Source organism: Brachyhypopomus gauderio, unplaced genomic scaffold (assembly GCF_052324685.1).
Source record: "Brachyhypopomus gauderio isolate BG-103 unplaced genomic scaffold, BGAUD_0.2 sc60, whole genome shotgun sequence".
NCBI lineage: Eukaryota > Metazoa > Chordata > Actinopteri > Gymnotiformes > Hypopomidae > Brachyhypopomus > Brachyhypopomus gauderio.
In genome coordinates, this window is record NW_027506881.1 from 1,057,719 (window position 1) to 1,070,994 (window position 13,276).

The following is a 13,276-nucleotide window of genomic DNA, read 5'->3' on the forward strand; positions in this document are numbered from 1 at the left end:
GAATTTTGCAGGGAGAATATCACCAGAAGAAGTAGACGGGTGCAGGCCATGCATAACCTTTTTTAGTTCCTCAAGAGAAATAGGAGAAAACTGCTCTAAAACTACAGGTACAGCCACCTGAGGAACCACTGTAATAGGTATAGAAGGAAGCAGAATATTACCTCTAATATCCCTGACTTTATCTACAAAAAAACTTAAAAACGTTTCACATCATGTCATGCATCACATCAGGTCTTCCCTCCCCTCCTTCCTGGACCTCTACCAGTTTGCGTATCGGTCTAATCGCTCGACTGATGATGCCATCTCCACTGCTTTACACTTAGCCCTTACACACCTGGACAGGAAGGACACCTACGTCCGAATGCTGTTCCTTGACTGCAGTTCGGCATTTAACACTATCATCCCCCAACAGCTCACTCGGCTGAGCAAATCACTGTGCAACTGGCTGCTAGACTTCCTGACCGGAAGACCACAGGCAGTGCGGGTTGGCAGAAACAGATCCAACAGCGTAACACTGAACAAAGGGGCTCCCCAAGGATGTGTGCTGAGCCCCCTTCTGTTCGCGCTGCTGACCCACTACTGCACACCAGAGCACCCCTCCAATCTCTTCATCAAGTTTGCGGATGACACAACGGTGGTGGGTCTCATCAGCGACAACGATGAGACACACTACAGGAGCGAGGTGAGCCACCTGGCCTCCTGGTGCAAACACAACAATCTCTCTCTGAACACCAACAAGACCAAGGAAATTGTTGTGGACTTCAGGAGAACTCGCACCCAGCACACTCCCCTGTTCATCAACGATACTGCGGTGGAGAGGGTGAGCAGCACCAAGTTCCTGGGTGTGTGTGTCACAGAGGACCTGAAGATCGTCGGTACCTCTCTCCCCTCCCTTCCGGACTTATTCAGCTCCCGCCTCACACGGAAAGCCCTTCGCCTGGCAGGAGACCCAACCCACCCACTACACAGCTTCTTCAGCCTGCTGCCATCAGGGAGGAGACTGTGGAGTCTCAGGACCACTAGACTGAAGGACAGCTACATACACCAGGCTGTGAGGATGCTGAACTCTCTCCCAACTTTACCCCCCCCCCCCCCCCCCTCCTAACCCCAGCACACACTCATACAGCATCCAGATCAACACAGTACTGATCTGTTGATACACTGGTACTGTTATTCCCTCTTAATCCCCCATCTCATCTTACCACTTCACTACCCTTGTATTGCACTATTATCCCGTTTCGTGTCTCTTGTCACATTTATGGTTACTCTGTAGTTATTGACGTAAAATATACATGTATGATTTGACGGATTTTTTCCCGAAAAAAAATCAAATGGCCTTGGACCCAAAAAGACCAATTTTACTTTCATCAGTCCACAATACGTTTCTCCATTTCTCTTTGGGCCAGTTGATGTGTTCTTTGGCAAATTGTATCCGCTTCAGTACGTGTCTTTTAACAGTGGGACTTTGTGGGGACATCTTGTTAATAGATTAGCTTCACACAGGCATCTTCTAACTGTCACTGTCAAGAACAGTGATTAATCTGGTTGGTCATATAGAACTGCTAGTATTTTGAACACTACTGTATATAGGAAACTTTAGCTGGTGCTTTTTTTCTATTAATGAGAAATAGAACCATTTGGAAGAACTTGTTTCATTTATTCAAGAAGAGGTTTATTGTTGGAAAGCCTGAAGCTGATCTTATGATGGTGGTCGTGTCAATTGACCAGCTCAATGTGGTGGTTTCTTCTTTACAGCCCTGCAGACGTCGATGCTGAACTTCACTTTCCATTTGGATGCCCTGTGGACGTCGATGGTGTTGGGCTTGCTGTTTTGGAGGAGCGGTTCTCCTTCGTCTTAGTGGAGACCGAAGAGTCCTGCCGAGTGCAATCAGAAAGAGGGCTGGTGAGGACAAGACAACACGGGTTTGCAGGTGCTGGAAGGTCCTGAGCCTGTAGTGCTGATCTGGGATCAGGTCTGTATGTTAATTAGGAGATGATTGACACTGACTGCTGTCTGAATTTATCTTAACTGTTATGTCTGCATCTCTCTTAAATTGTTTACATGTATATCATTATTGTGGCTTTGTGACCAGTGTGTTGACCAGTGAGAAAAAAAAAAAAACCACTGCTAGATTTTAATAGCCAAAACAAGCAAGTGTGTGTGAGACAGAGAACCTACTCTGCCACTGGTGTCTTGCTGTGGTGTCTTGCTCTGGTCTTTCCCCGCTGGTTTCTTGGGTTTGTTGGGGGACAGAACCGTTCCTCCAGACTTTCCCTTCAACTTTGTGTCTCTCTGGAACATCAAAAGGAACATCTAGAACAACACTTCCACCCACTCTGAAAACATTCCTCTGTTTCCTCTGAGAAAAGCAGCAGGATGAGAAATATGTTGCCATCAAAGAGTACGAAGTAACACTTACTGTGCAGCGTCCTGTAGTGTCCCGCTTGTTATCTCCCTTGGGATGTGCGGGATCAGGACCACAGGCAGTCCCACTCTGTCTGGTCCCCCTCTCCAACTTATCCAGCTCTGTGAGAAATGGTTGAATAGCGTTACCAACGTCAGCGACTATAAAAGACGAGTTACTTAACAATCTGTGTGTTCAAAAAAATGCAATGGCCTCCCATTACTTTCAGTTAGGGATCTGATGTCCTTTTGCAGAGCGTGAAGACATTTCTCCTGCTCCACACGTGCCCTCTCTTTCTCTGCAAGGGTGAACCGCAATTCATGAATCATCTTGTCCTTTTCCTGAAGCACTACAGGCAAAAGATCAAACACCAGGTGAGGTTTTCCACTTATTTCACATACTAGAGCACACCGCACGAGAGCACCGGTTCAAGAGGTCTAAAGCAGAAGGCGTCTCTGCAACCGTTGGCTCCTTCTCACGGTGTTAGCACTAGTACTGCTGTACTGTGGGGTGTTTGTGTTAAAGTACTCACGCTGACACGTCTCCCAGTATTTCCGGAGAGTTTGTTGCGACCCGACCTGCTCCTGTCAACGACATGGAAAAAGCTATGAGAAAACACGCAGGAAGCCCGTGTGAAAGATCACTAGCTCAGTGAGACTTAATGAACGGCACTCACAGTCTTCAGCTGCGCAATGGTCTGTTCTTGATTCCACAAGGCGCTGAGAGCTCTGTCCCTCTCTCCCTCCGCGTCAACTCTCTTGGTTCTGTGCTCCCAGAGAGCTTCAGCCAGGGTCTGTACCTTAAGGGGGACGATGAAGTGATCCGACATGTTAGGTTTAACGCCACCCACTCTGCCTGCCACGTTGATTATTTTTAACACCATGGTTTGTTTACTAACCTCTTTCTGCAGCACGGCAATACGGGTGTTGGCCTGACGCATCTCTGATTGGAGATACGAGATGTTGTACTCCTTCTGCAGCAGATCAGCACGTAAGGTCTTGATTTGATCCTGGTCATCACACATCTGCTTCTGGAGCCTGTAACCATACAATACAAATTGCTATGCTGATACTGTGTACAGCCAACTCTTACCATGTTTTCAGTTTGGATCAGACCTATGTATTATCTGATATATAAGGCCAACTGCATGTTATTAAAAGACAAGGGAACAGTTTGAGCATTGCTGAGTAAGATCGATTAATAAGGGTCTTACTTTAAAACCTCCTCCTGGGCCTGTTCCCTCAGGGCAGTGCATCTGTCTTGCCTCAGCTCCTCAAGGACTTTCTCCATCTCCTTTCTGGTGCGGCTCAGCTCTGTCTCCAGGGCCTCGATCTTCCGGCTCTTCTCATGTAAAGTTGTCATGATTGCTTTGATGTTCTTCTGCTGGAGCTCCCCCACCTCCAGCTTCAAGGAGCTGATGGTCCTGGACTGCTTGGTACGCTCTTCTTCACCATCCCTGAGAAGAGCTTTGGCTTTCTGAAGTTCCTCAGAAAGATCAATCACTGTGCTTGTCTGGATACTTAAATCAGTCTCCAGTGCTTGGAGCTTGGTGCTCATGTAATCGGTGACCTGCTGGAACTCGACGAGCTTACTGGACAAAGCCTGATTCTCAGCAGTGAGACGGGTGGCTGCTGCCCTCTCTGTCTCCAGCGTGGAGACGGTGTTTCTGTACACCAGGTCCTGCTGCATCAGATCATTGGCAAGTTCCTTCACCTTCTCCTTTAGTGAATGCTGCTCGTGCTGCATCTGGTCCAGAAGCTCGTCTTTCTTTTTCAAAGTCTGCACAAGCCGCTGGATTTCCTGGTCTTTCACCTCCTCCTTGCCATTGTTGACCAAACACTTGCATTTTTTTCTATAATGCAATATTTCCTCTTTAACGCCATCAACAAAGGCCCTCTGAAGAAAAACACAGTATCAAAATAGTCAGGGCAGGTTTACCTCTTTTGTAACGCTTACAATGTCACTATTTTCTGTACTCTGATATCCTACTGTGTATTGTCACACATTACTATGTCTTTGTCACGTTCATCAGAGTTAAAATCACTTACGTATTCAGACGCTGTCTCAATACTTTGCTCTAAAGAATTCTCCAACTTGAAGATCTTTTCATCTTTTTCCTGGCAAGTCATCATGAGTTCCTTATATTTCGCCACCTGATGCTGATAAATCTATGAGGAAAATCATTAATAAACACATAGAAATGCTATTATAATATGTAATGACACATAATGACACATATGTAATGACACATTATACTGTGCACAAGACCAACCTTGTGGGCTTCCAGTAGCTGGTCGCATGTTTTCTTGAGCAACGCTTCCATTTCTGAAACGAGGTCAACACATCAGTCAGACAGGCAAAACACCAGCGCGCTTCAAAGTTCACCAGAGCGAGAAAACTTTTTGGTACCAAGAGCTTCTGGCATTTGAGAAGCTCCTCCACTATTTTGACAGCCAGCTAATAATCCATGAACCATTTGAATAGTTAAATAGTGCTTTCTTTGTGTTTTACAGTAATCTGACAACTGCTTATTGGTAGGGCCATATGTTTAGGGCCACTAAATGCATAGTAAACATGTCTTATCTAAGAAAATAATAATAACAACCATTAAATAACCTTTCATCTGTTAACCTTTCTCCCAAGAGCCGCATGAAACCAAGCAAAGAGCTGCAGGTTGGCCACTCCTGACCTAAACGTTTGCTACCATCGCCTCAATGTGTATTAATGCACATTTAGCTAGTAAATGTACAACAGTCCCAAAGGTTTAAGAGTTGGTTGCATATCAGTAATAAGGTACGTCAAAAATCACTAAATATCGATACTCTTTCCAAAAACAAATGTTGAATCTACAGTTACTTTAAAAACCGCATTTAAAACCATCATTATACAACAGTTAGTTCCTCACAATCTGAGGTGGATGTTTGTGAGAACTGCGCGGAGCGTTGCCAGGCAACGGCATGTACACACAAAACACAAAACGGCTCTTTGCTTGGATTCACGCGGCTCTTGGGAGAAAGGTTAACAGATGAAATTGTTATTAATGGTCTGTTATTATTATTTTATATACAACCTGCTAAAATTAATCAAATGGATGTTGTTAACATAACGTTTGACCTGCAGCCAGTTTGGACAGACTCAGAAAAAGACTCCACACTACGACCGAATCACAGCCGGTTATTGGCGATAACACACTCCCTCTCGTCTTCTATCGCTTAATTAAAGTCAAAGGACCGTCAGAAACCCTTAGCGCTAAAAGTCCAAAGACACACACATACCTCTGCAGCAATCTGCGTGGCTGAAGCCTAAATGCTGTGGTGAATAAATATTGTTAAAGTGTTCAACTCCGAGTACTGCTTTCCTCCGACTGTACCCCGCTAATCGCGCGCGCCACTTTATATACAGTTGCTGTGTGACGTCATGGGAATTCCCCTTGCACCGTTTAATCAACCAATCATATTTCGAATTAGAATGGCGGGGGCGTGGTCCAATGGTCTCGGGATATTCTCGCTGGTCAGAGTTGCCAGGTTCGCGGTTTTCACGCCAAATTGGGCTTGTTTGGAAATCTAGTCGCGGGTGAAAATTCAGCGGAGGCGGGGCGCGTTTTCTTGGGTTACTATTTAGTTGATAAACACTAATGTTACAATATTATTAATGACTTTAATATAAATCGCAATACTGATAATAAATCCCTCATAAACAAAATACTAACTTTGGGCTAGTTTGAGCTTCTGAAGGGCGGGTTTTAGACTGACTTTGGGCTGGATATTTTTGTAAGACCTGGCAACCCTGTCGCTGGTCCGCGTGCGACCGTTCTACGTCTCGTGAGCTTTTAGCTTGTGCGCTAGCTAGTTAGCAGCTGCTAGCAGAGCTACCGTGATGTTTCACAAGAGGAAAGGATGTAATCGCAGGATAACAACACCATTTTCAAGACGGCCATTCAACGAAAAAGTGGATATTGTGAGAAAAGGCCGAGCAACAGCTCATCTTGAGATTGTAACACAAGACGGTAAAGGGTACGTTAATGACAACAGTGTTATGGAGGTGTTTTTAATACTACACTCATGTTTTCATGTGTGTGTGTGTCTAGTGGAGGCCCATGGCCAGTAAGTACACTTCACCAACATGTGTGTGTGGAAATACGTTTAAACTGAATGCATTGTGAGATAGATAACCAGTGTAACGTAGCAGACATACTACAGTGAGCACACCGGTTTGTTTTGGTTTGCCAAACAAAAAGGATGTTTTGAGTTTCAGGATAAAGTTATCAAGATATAATAAGTGAATATAATCAAGATTGGACATGATTAAGCATGAACCAGAGCGTCTGTGTGGTGGTGGGTGGCTATGGGCCTAAGTCTAGCAATATAGCAGCGGTAGAAGAAGATCGTGGCACCATGAAGTCTGGAAATGATGGACTTAGGACCAGGGACTAGAACTACAGTTTTGTACAACAAAGTTTTGGATATATAAGAAAAATAAATGAGATGAAATGAAATGTATCAATAGATTTCCAGTAACCAGGATTGAGAGGATTTCAAGAATATAACAGATGGCACACAGAGATGCAGCTGGTCAGAATGCTCTCTATGGTGCTTCTGTAGAATGTGATATAGATATACATATAGATAATTAAATGGAAATGGCCAAGAACTGAACCCTGTTGATTAACATTAACATTGTGAGATTTATGAACAGGAAGTGAACAAGTGAACAGGACGTGTGCAGTGTTTCTAATGACTAAGTATTAAAAAAGACTCATGCCAGTCTCGGGGAAAAGGAGGAATTTAATGAATAATGCCAGGTTCACACTACACGACTTTTCAGTCGTCAGGTTTTTGTACCGTTCGCACTACATGACTGGTTGTGCTGTAATCGCGAGTCTTTCAGTTGTTGTGGCTTTCACACTACATGACTGATCGGTGACATGGGCTCACGAATTAAACGACTGGGGAATCGCCGACTCATCTGGCTGCCCTCCAAAAACACGAGAACAGTCGCCGACTGGGCTAGATATTAAACATGCTAGATATTAAACATGCTAGATATTTGCCGGGCGTCTGCGATGAGTCGGTGACCACTCTGCGACCACTCGGCGAGCGTCTTTCAGCATGTCACTACAACACGATTTGCCTCCGACCACAGTTTCTGTCGGCGATCTACAAAAAACAGTCGGCGACTGAAAAACCAGCCTAAAATCGTGTAGTGTGAACCTGGCTTAAGGTGCACAACACAAAACCCGAGACATGATCCAAAGTAAGGAAGCAATCACCAGCAGTCAATTGGTACAAAGACAAGCTATATATAGATGGACAAATGGCCCTCAGGTGCTGGGGATTATAATGGGCCCCACCCACCTGAGGCAGGAACACAACGCAACAGCAACAGAACAACATGTGTGTGTTGTAGTGCATGGGGAGGAGTTGTTCTCGTCTCTGCAGGTTGTCTAGCTGCATCTAGCTGCACTCTCAATTTTCTCTCAGTCTTTAACACTCAGTTCAGAGTAGTTCAAAGTATCTTTAATGGTATGAAATGAAGTGTCAAAGCACCACAAAAATGTTAAGAGCATGAGAGATAACTAAAGTTAAGGTTAACTAAAGTTAAGGATTTGGCAAATATGCAAAAGGCTTTGTATACATATGCTTTATATATGTGCTTATAAATACACACTTAAAAATAGTGTTTGTCTCTCCTTCACATACACACAAATAATTGCTATTACCCTCTTCCTATCTCTGAAACATCCATATTATCAGTGTATTTATCAGATCACATACACATGAATCACATACACACACTCCCTTCTCTCTCACTCTCTATTTATACACACACACATGCACACACACATCGTAGCATCCCTCTCTAATACACACACACACAACATATGTGTTTGGGGTGATTAGACTGGTGCAGCTTCATTTCTGAGTGTGTGTATTCTGAAATGTGAAAGACCTTGTGTGTGAGATGCGTTTGTTATGTGCAGCTGTAAGTGTGTTTTTATCTCCTTCTGTCTACAGGCCATCTGACTGCAATATTTCAGAGGAAGACTGCGCTGCTCTGTCCTCAGCTCTGGAGTCAAACCCTTCATCACACTTGAGAGAGCTGAACCTGGACCTCAATAAATTCAGGAAATTCAGGAAGGAAGCAGTGTTCTGCTGGAGGATCATGTTATAGAAAATGCTGAAACTCTACTTTCCTACTTTTTTAACATGGCGTACGACCAAATGAGGAAGTTTAAGGTCACCCTCTGGGTCAAGGACACTAGACAGGGAGAAGGTGGGAATGTAGACATGTTCCAGAGAGAAGACCTGTGCCCGACAAGAGCACGTTTCCCTAAGAGTGCAGAATTTATTCTTATATTCTTATATTTGGTACTTACATGTGTATATATATAATAAAAAAAAATTAATCAGAAGCTTTGTGATTAATTAATCGAAATTAATCGCATTTTAATTGCATTTCAGTATTTAACAACTGGAAGGCACTTGGAATGTGGCAGAAAGAAGCAGGTAAGAGAATCATGCAGGCAGGTCCGTCTCAACCATCTCAGTGCTTGAAGTTGCAGGCTGATCCAGACCTGGAAGTTGTGCCCTCGAGACCCCGAGCCAACCCAACACCGAGGAGACAACACCACGAACCGCCATCAACACCACAAGAGCAGCATCGGGACCAGAAAACTTCAGCCCAGAAAACTGACTCACAAGCTGAACAGAGGACAGCAGCGCAGGCACTACTGCTGGTGGTGCCATCATCATCATCATCATCACCAACCCAGCTGCTGGTGCTGCAATCATCATCATCACCAGCACCAGCCCAGAAGATTACAGCGGTTACGACACAGAGAATGAGCAGGAAACAGGAGAAGAGCAAGCACGTGGGCTCACACGGTCGGGGGGGTCAAGTTTCAAAACGCAGGCCTCATTAGAAAGAAAACACAGAAAAAGGAGAGACAAGAGAACCACCAGATGCCAAAGGTAGAGGTGACAGACCATGAAGGACTGATGGTGGTCCACCCCCCATGGACTGTGTCCAACATCAAAGAAGTCATGTGACAGATGGACAACCCTAGAGACGTGGGCGGAGAGAAGTTCGCCAGGCAGGTCCACCGGTTATGTCAAGAATTCAAACGTAACACCAGCGAGTTGAGAAGACTGCTGATGATGAAATGCTTTGTAATGTAACTATAGTAAAGTGTAACTAGTGTACCCATATATGTGCAAGTGTACTAGGAAATTTGCCATGAGATTTAGTTATTTGATACATGGTTGTGTTTCTCTCTCTCTCTCTCTCTCTCTCTCTCTCTCTCTCTCTGCAGCTGGTCTCTCATTGAAGACATGGACATGAACGTGGTGCGGCTGTGTGAGCTGGAGCGTGAGGATGGAGACAGAGTCCAACTCAGTCCCCGCGTGTCCAACCTTATATATGACAAGAGTATGACGCTCCACCATGTTACTACACAAACATACTTCAGATCTCAGATATCAGCTTTAAAATACTAAAATGCTGTGTGTGTGTGTGTGTGTGTGTGTGTGTGTGTGTGTGTGTGTGTGTGTGTGTGTGTGTGTGGGCGCATGTGTGTAGTAGCTGAAACTGAAGAAACTGAAGATCAGCGGGCTAAATGTTGTTCAAGGTCCCTGTACAGGAAAGACTGAGGTCTATGTGCTCTGTGATAAGGTGTAAAAAGGTGAGGTCAACTTCCACACTAGGAAACAACCGTAGCACCAACACACAATGTCTCCACCAGCAACACCCTGCACAGCTAAGACATGGGGACTCCAGAAAACCCAGAAACACCTCTTTGTCTCACTAATGAAGTTACAATAATGACGTTCTTGTTCTAATTAATAATTACAGACATATATCGAAGCTTAGGGAAGTTATACTTAAGTTGTGTCTTAACAACGTCCTTGTCACACACACACACACACACACACACACACAGTTTCACAGTTTCAACCCAACCCTGATTGTTAGGGTGTTTTTTAATTTACTGTGTTCTTTTCCACACCAGGGTGCTCTGCAGCCTGAGAACATTCCTCCTGTCCCCCTGTGTGGATGCCCTCAGCAGCTGCACCTGCACAGGTGAAATGAAGGTGCTGCACCTGCTCATCAACCTGATATCGTCTGACATCCAGCATTACACACACTGGCATATATTAGTTCTTCCTAAACATCTTTAAATAGAAGCATTTTAAATGTGTGCATGTGTCTTAACAATGTCCTTGTCTCTCACACACACACACACACACACACATACACACACACAGAGAGTTCTGTACAACACACATTACATTTAGTTTCAGTAATCACACCAAGTTCCAGTTGAGATTGTTAGTGGCTCCTGTCAGCTGATTCAGTAAAATCCACCACATAAATATTGAGTAGAGAGACCATCACACTCACACAGGAGAGACTCTAACTTGACATACTATTGACACAGGGGGGCAATAGAATTCACTGCTCTTCTGAAAATAAATGTGACAAAAATATGACCAAGGTCCCTGGAGGGATTATTGAAGTGACTCTTACAGTCAGATGTTCATTTACATGTAAAATGCCATGTAATACTGGATCTCCACAACCAGTTAAATAGACTTTAAAGTACTCCTGTTCTTCATCTTAATTTGTATTCTCCTTCATCTAAGGAATCAAACGCCTCAGGGTTTCAAGCTCCCCTATCTTCATCACCATTGTCTACAATCTGAAACACTTAGCCTATGTCAACTTTAGACACATTTGCTTTCTGTGATTTAAAGACTTGACCAACTGGTTATTTGGTTTAGAAGTGGTTTGTAGGCCAGAATATTTATGTTCATTCTGTTTTAGTTTATTTCAAATCTTGGTTGCCTAATTGTCATGCAGATATAACAAAGTTGGTGGATTCACCTTTTCAGTAAGGCTAGTGAAATGCTAAATTATGCCATAACTCTTGCAAATATAAATATACTGTAGAAAATCTATTTATTACATAGTGGAATGTGTTGAGAACAAAATAGCATAAAAAATGATCAATGTAAATCAAAATTATTATCCCATGGAGGTCTGCATTTGGAATCATACTCAAAATCCAAGTGGAAAAATCAAATGACAGGCTGATCAAACTTTAGTTGAAATTCTTCAAGACAAGTTCAAATGAGGCTCAGTAGCAAAAACTCAGAATATGAACCAGGGGGCAGTAAAGAGTAATTAACATAAAAAAAAAACTGGCCATACCTGAGAATGTTTGGACAAGTATTTACACCACATGGGTTAAAAAGTCTTCTGGTGTTTCATTTTTCAGATTAAGGTCACTCATGGTGTTCTTTTTAGGAGACCTGGACGTGTTAGTCGGCGAATGCACCTCTCTCCTCATATAAAAACATTATGTTAACATGTCTTATTCTTTGCCTCTGCCTGCAGATAAACCTAATCCTGATGTCTCAGGGATCCTCATGCCTGTGCTATTTTCTAGCTCCACCCTTTTAGCTGTGCTGCCATAGCTAAATCTGCTGGAGCCTTGCACACTATAGTCCATTAATTTACACTTCTCTGTACTAAGACATGTCTAATGATCTTATCTCTCCTCTTGCTGAGGTAAATCTACTCCTGACGTCATGCTGCTACTGAGTCTCAACCTGTTCCAGCTGTTATGGTCCCCCTGCTTCACCCCAACTCCACTGCGCTGGACAGATGTTCCTGTTCCAGATGTGTTTCAGACATACATACACCCAGCAAATCCTTAATCAGAACACATTGACATGTTCATTCCCTTATCTGTGTGTCTGCACCTCAGTTAGAATCTCTCTCCCTGGATTTTCCATTCCCCTACATCCAGTCTACTGTACCTACTCTCCTGATAAGGCAGTGGTTCTCAATTATTTTCTGTCATGCCCCCCCTAGGGAACATAAAAATGTTCACGACCCCCCATGAATTGAAACACTATTGAGAACCTGATAATAATGAACTTTTTATCATTTGGGACAGTATTTCCTGAAGGGACAGAGGAGAGGGCAACTAAGGTGCAGAGCCCTTTTTGCTGGGACGCTGCTGAGATCCACTTGGGTTAGGTAGACTTCTAGGCAACTAGCACCAGTGCACTGGAGAGTTTGTACCATGTATACTTTGGCTATTTTGTACTCATTTATATTTCATATAAATTGATCTAAAAGAACTTTTGGTGTTAAGACTTTGCTTGGGTAACTCAGTCAAAACCAATCGGTTCATCGGGGCAGTGTTGGGGCCTATCTGGGTCAAGAAAAAATATCCCAACAATATACACCTGTGTTTTGGGCTCCTGAGTTAGATTCCTTCTGCAATATAAGATACATTATATTTATAACACCCAGTTAGATTTTTTTTTCCCAACGCAAAGTTCAGTGACCATGTTATCAGTGCATTTGTCCATCAAGAGATGTGCTACACACTTTAAACACACCAGCATTTTAGAGATACAAAAGTATCTCTAAATAAGAAATATAAGAATACTATATTTGAAGAGAGAGAACAGTCCTCGTTTTGTTTCATTTGTGTTTTTTAACATTCAAATAACATTTCCCCTGTTAACTAGTGCACTACACAGTCAAAAGCTGAATGTATATTCACTATCCTAAACAAAAATACTCCTACGCTTACTAAAAGCACTAAATGGGCACTAAATAATGATTGATTTGAGATGTGCCCAGTGAGAGAAGCAGCACTGCGTAACCGTAACAACCATCCTAGTGAAGCAGATATAATAATTATTATTATTTCTATATAAATGTAGCCAGGTGAATAATAAAGTTATTATTTCCATATGAAATGGTCATGGCCTGGTGGTAGGGAACAGTCATGGGCAGTCATGGTCTGGTGTTAGGGAACTGGTCTTGTGACCGGAGGGTTCGTGGGTTCGATT

The 13,276-nt window shown here is 43.4% G+C and overlaps 1 protein-coding gene and 1 long non-coding RNA gene across 4 annotated transcripts; one reads left to right on the forward strand and one right to left on the reverse strand.

Moving 5' to 3' along the window:
* Window positions 1–1,651: 1,651 nt before the first annotated feature.
* On the reverse strand, window positions 1,652–5,376 carry LOC143489245 (uncharacterized). Of its 2 annotated transcripts, XM_076988131.1 has the most exons (10): window positions 5,022–5,376; window positions 4,678–4,730; window positions 4,454–4,573; window positions 3,619–4,301; window positions 3,304–3,442; window positions 3,082–3,204; window positions 2,938–2,989; window positions 2,421–2,754; window positions 2,180–2,293; window positions 1,652–1,875 (listed from the first exon to the last, which is right to left on the reverse strand). In XM_076988131.1, the coding sequence occupies exons 1-8, from the start codon at window positions 5,026–5,028 to the stop codon at window positions 2,585–2,587; spliced, it is 1,347 nt and encodes a 448-aa protein (XP_076844246.1). In that variant the 5' UTR covers window positions 5,029–5,376; the 3' UTR covers window positions 1,652–1,875; window positions 2,180–2,293; window positions 2,421–2,584. The 2 variants fall into 2 exon arrangements, with proteins under 2 accessions (XP_076844246.1, XP_076844245.1); XM_076988130.1 differs by having other exon boundaries at window positions 2,180–2,754.
* Window positions 5,377–5,917: 541 nt separating this feature from the next.
* On the forward strand, window positions 5,918–12,802 carry LOC143489307 (uncharacterized). Of its 2 annotated transcripts, none has more exons than XR_013124646.1 (6): window positions 5,918–6,418; window positions 8,443–8,773; window positions 8,867–9,498; window positions 9,718–9,833; window positions 9,984–10,086; window positions 10,414–12,802. It is a non-coding gene; the product is annotated as an uncharacterized LOC143489307 (long non-coding RNA). The 2 variants fall into 2 exon arrangements; XR_013124645.1 differs by having other exon boundaries at window positions 5,919–6,418; window positions 8,420–8,773.
* Window positions 12,803–13,276: the final 474 nt, after the last annotated feature.